General features: G+C 39.6%; 1 protein-coding gene across 1 annotated transcript; it reads right to left on the bottom strand.

Moving 5' to 3' along the window:
* Positions 1–1,960: 1,960 nt before the first annotated feature.
* socs3b (suppressor of cytokine signaling 3b) lies at positions 1,961–3,643 on the bottom strand. The gene is made up of 2 exons (XM_041217402.1): positions 3,335–3,643; positions 1,961–2,814 (listed from the first exon to the last, which is right to left on the bottom strand). Exon 2 carries the CDS (start codon positions 2,725–2,727, stop codon positions 2,110–2,112), a length of 618 nt encoding a protein of 205 aa, XP_041073336.1. The 5' UTR covers positions 2,728–2,814; positions 3,335–3,643; the 3' UTR covers positions 1,961–2,109.
* Positions 3,644–4,111: the final 468 nt, after the last annotated feature.

The following is a 4,111-nucleotide window of genomic DNA, read 5'->3' as shown; positions in this document are numbered from 1 at the left end:
AGAATTCACTGTCAGTTAAGGTCAGTTTGGAATGGAGCCAGGTCCAAGGCAGACCTTGGGTGTGGGTAGTTCACATCCGCCAGCACTACGTATGTGTTCAATACATTGATCACTAGTGAAATATAGAAAGCAAACAAGACTAATAATTTGTCCTTGAATTTATACAGGAAAAGCAGCATGTCTGTCAACCATTACAGTGTTGTATACATAGTCATGCTTTCCATTCAGACAGAATCTTTATATTTTCATTCAGATGGGTGTTAAATGAATATGCGGTTTCTAATATTTTTTTCTAAATCTAGACAGCTATAATTTTCTCTAGGAAAATTAATATTTTGAGATAGATTAGATATTTAATAATTTATTTACATTTCCAGTGCTTGCTGAATTGGGTGATATATTCTTACAGCACAGTGGAAAAGCTTATGCAGTGTACACAATCAAACCACACAACCACAGCTATTAAAGTTTATCAGCATTCCCAGTCATTCACATTTGTGCAGATAGCAGCAAGTGATTACTGGCACAGGCATAAATTGATTTCAAAACAACACATTTCCATCAAGCCAGAAGTGACTGATGTTGCTGCCCTAGATAAAGGGGATTACATTGCTGAGGGCTTGAGTGAACTGCTATTGATTTGAGTATAATCATCAACACGGCACGAATGATGGGAGCTTTCAACTGTTTATGGGTAACTTCCAGCTGTTAGAAGCTCTTCCTTCATAGCCAAACTAACTGAGCTCATTGTAAGTTATAGCCTACATTACAAACTCAGCATTAAAACACTTAGTACGGTCATAAAAAGAGACTGCATAGAAGATTCTGCTTGAATCACTATAGGCTGTTAGAGGTTTTTGAAGCTATGTGGAATGAAAAATTTGTAAATTGTACAGCATTTTAATAGGATCACATGCACAGTTCAGAATGCCATAAGACTTGTGATAATGTGTTCTTGGGACTCCACTGAAGTCCATTAAATGTCATGAGCTTAATGTAGCTAAGTTGGTTTACTTTTCTGAGAATCATCAAATTAAGTGTAGCTTAAAACTTAGAACCTTAATGTAAAATATGCATATAAAATGACTTGTTTAGAATCTCTGTCTGAGAACTGATGATTAAAATTATTATGTAGACAGAAGAATATATCACTTAATATCTCAGCCTCTTTCTAACTATGTAAAAGCTTGTTATTCATAGAAAGCACAATGAATAGTTTATGCAGAAACTCTGGCCACTACTAAGCATTACAGGAAATAAATGTGTGAAAACAGATGGGTGGTTCTTTAAATGCAAGCCTGTTTGTTTCAGAGGTTTGTTTCAGAGAATACTTTGCTTGGAATAGCAGCGCTTGAAATTGCTCAAACAATGTGCAGGACTAAACACTTTTAAACATGCCAATTTAGGTTCTTGAGTATTTGCATCTGTTTACATATCATTATGTTTTAACTCTTATTGTAACAAATTAAAATTAAAAGATAGCCATACAAAGATCACTTGTTTTACAGTTCAAAGCAGCTGGAAATATGCAGTACCTTAAATACCCGAATGAAATGTAAGCATGCTACATCAGTGTGTTTTAAATAGTCTGATAGTGCTACCTACCCCAGACCCCACAGTCATAATGGATCCAGTTCGTATGTTTCTATCTGACATTGGGTGAAAAGTGATATAGACAGCAGCTTTCTTTGTGGCAGCATGCTAACCAGTAATATCAACTGGCAGCCCTTAAATTAGTGGAGCTAAATGTCACTGGAAGCTAATTGAAAGCAGATTTGTGCTTTTTACTGGTAGATTCCCCCAAACACTGACGAAGTAAAAGCGGAGGGGCGGGGGGAATATCTACACTTGGAATTGCATTTTGTCTTACGTATGTTTCGAACAAGTTGCTTTAAGACTGTGATTGAAAAGCATCACAAACAGCAGAGCACATATTTCAGAAATGAAGCATGCAATTTTGTTGTCATTAAAAATAGTGCATTTTATTATAAATTATTGAAATTTGTTATAAATAAAAAATGAGTGCAAATATTTCTGTTTCTTCAAGCTTAGATATCCAACCAAAAGGCTAGGTGTTTATTTTTGAGAGTCCATATGGCAATTTCAGGATTATACGGGGGCATCGTAATCCTGTAGGAACTGTCTGACAGGCATAGGCAATTCTTGGACATTGCTAGACACCTCCACATGTCCATTTACAGTCTTCCTGCACAGGTGCTGCAGAGTTGAAACACTAGATGAAAGAGGTCTGGAGAGAACCAAAGGGATTTTGTCACCCCCAGAGTAAATGAAGTAGACTCTTTTCACATTCCCTGAGTCTGTAGACTTTGAAGGCATATAATGGTGGATCAATTTTAACACACAGTCAAATTTAGGAACTGTTTGGGTGCTCTTAGCGTCCGTTTGCAGGAAAAATGAACAGTTTTCACACTGTATCCTCAGATTTTTGGTACCCGATTCTGTTTTAACACTAAGAGTAAAGAAATGTCTATTGTCCGAGCTGTCCCTGATTAGAAAAGTTCCAACTGGCTCGGAGCTGAGGAGAATATTAGCTTCTCCCCCACTCATTGTACTCCAGTAGAAACCACTCTCTTTGAGTTTCCGCACAGTGTTCACGATTAGGTTGTACTCGTTTTTGGAAGAAAATGTCTTCAGTCGGTAAGAGAGTCTCTGGGCCGGCACATCGACAGGACGGCTCATCCCGTCAAACTTACTGTGTGTTACCATTGCAGATAAGTCCTGAAATTGGAAGCTCCGGGAGAATTCGTAAACTTCTGCTAAAGCATAAGTGCCTTGTTGATAGATTTCCAGCGCCTGTTAAATAAAAAACATTCGATTAATAATTGATACTGGAATGTGTTTAAATGCACTGTACAACTGGACTGTGCTACAGAATGTGGACCCACTCCCCAACAGGGCTACAGGGAGGATGCTCTTTAGCTAAAAAGAAAAATGCTGGACGCACTCAATGGGATCTGTGGGGAAGAAATGAACGATTCAGACTTCACTCCCTCATCGGAACGAAGGGTGAAAGTTGAATCGTTTGCTTGCTTTGTTCTCTTCAGATGCTCTCGAGTGTTTCCAACACTGTCTTCATTATTTCTTCGTCTCCTTTTGCTTGCTACTTTCATCATTTTCCCTTACTTGAAACACATGCCCCTCTAAATGCACAAATACGATTTGATGCATGTACCTTCACCATAACCCCCTCGGCTTAATTAAACGCCCCCCAACAAAAACTCCAGGTTAATTACGCGCAAACTGCGATCCAAACTGCGCGGGATGCGAAAACGGTTCCAAATCAAGACACAGACAGAAAATTCAGTCGGTTTACCTTCAGCTGTAGCTCCTCTCCTGTATTATTGGATCAAACGTACCAGAATGACCAGAATGAAGTTGCCACAAGTCTTGCAGTGGGGGAAGCCAACCCGAGGTAATTCTTTACAGTTTCCGAGCAAGTTGTGTGAACCACATAAATGCTTACGTACAAAGGCACTCCGTCTGCTTGGCTCCTCTCAAATCAATGCCCTTTTAAATGTATTGTAAGAGGTCGATAAAGTTTGTGTGTGTGGGTCGATCAGACGGCTGCCAGACTTCTCTATGACAGTGCTGATCGCGATCTCTCTGATACCTTCTAGCAGACTTACTCTCAGAGCTTGCCTTTATACTGAGCTGAGGCTCCTCCCCTCGCGTTCCTGGAAATGCATTAGTTCTGGTAACAACGTGATTCAAAAAAAAGAGAAAAAAAAAAATGGGCGAATTGCCAGAAAAGGGAAGTGTCTAAAGAACACGCTCCTTTACGGGTATTGATTTCAAATGTGTTCTGGGGGAGTCTGATTCAGTGTTTTTATTCTTAGAAGGTGAAAGAAACTCTTGCAATACCCTCGCAGCTTGGCCTGAGCTATCTGCAGCCACTGGGCCTGGTCAGAGACAATGATTCAGAAACGTGGCACATTGTCCTCGATTCATAAAACATTAGGCAGCTCAGATCTGCAACACATTTCCCGTAATCTGCCTCTGTCAGTGCTCCCTGCAATTTCATTCTCTCTTTCATTCTTAACGTGCTCTCTCGTCTTCTTGCTCTGATTTGACTCTGCATACCACCCAGTCT

The sequence above is a fragment of the Carcharodon carcharias genome, chromosome 22, assembly GCF_017639515.1.
Source record: "Carcharodon carcharias isolate sCarCar2 chromosome 22, sCarCar2.pri, whole genome shotgun sequence".
Classification (NCBI taxonomy): Eukaryota; Metazoa; Chordata; class Chondrichthyes; order Lamniformes; family Lamnidae; genus Carcharodon; species Carcharodon carcharias.
This window is presented reverse-complemented; position numbering and strand designations above follow the sequence as displayed.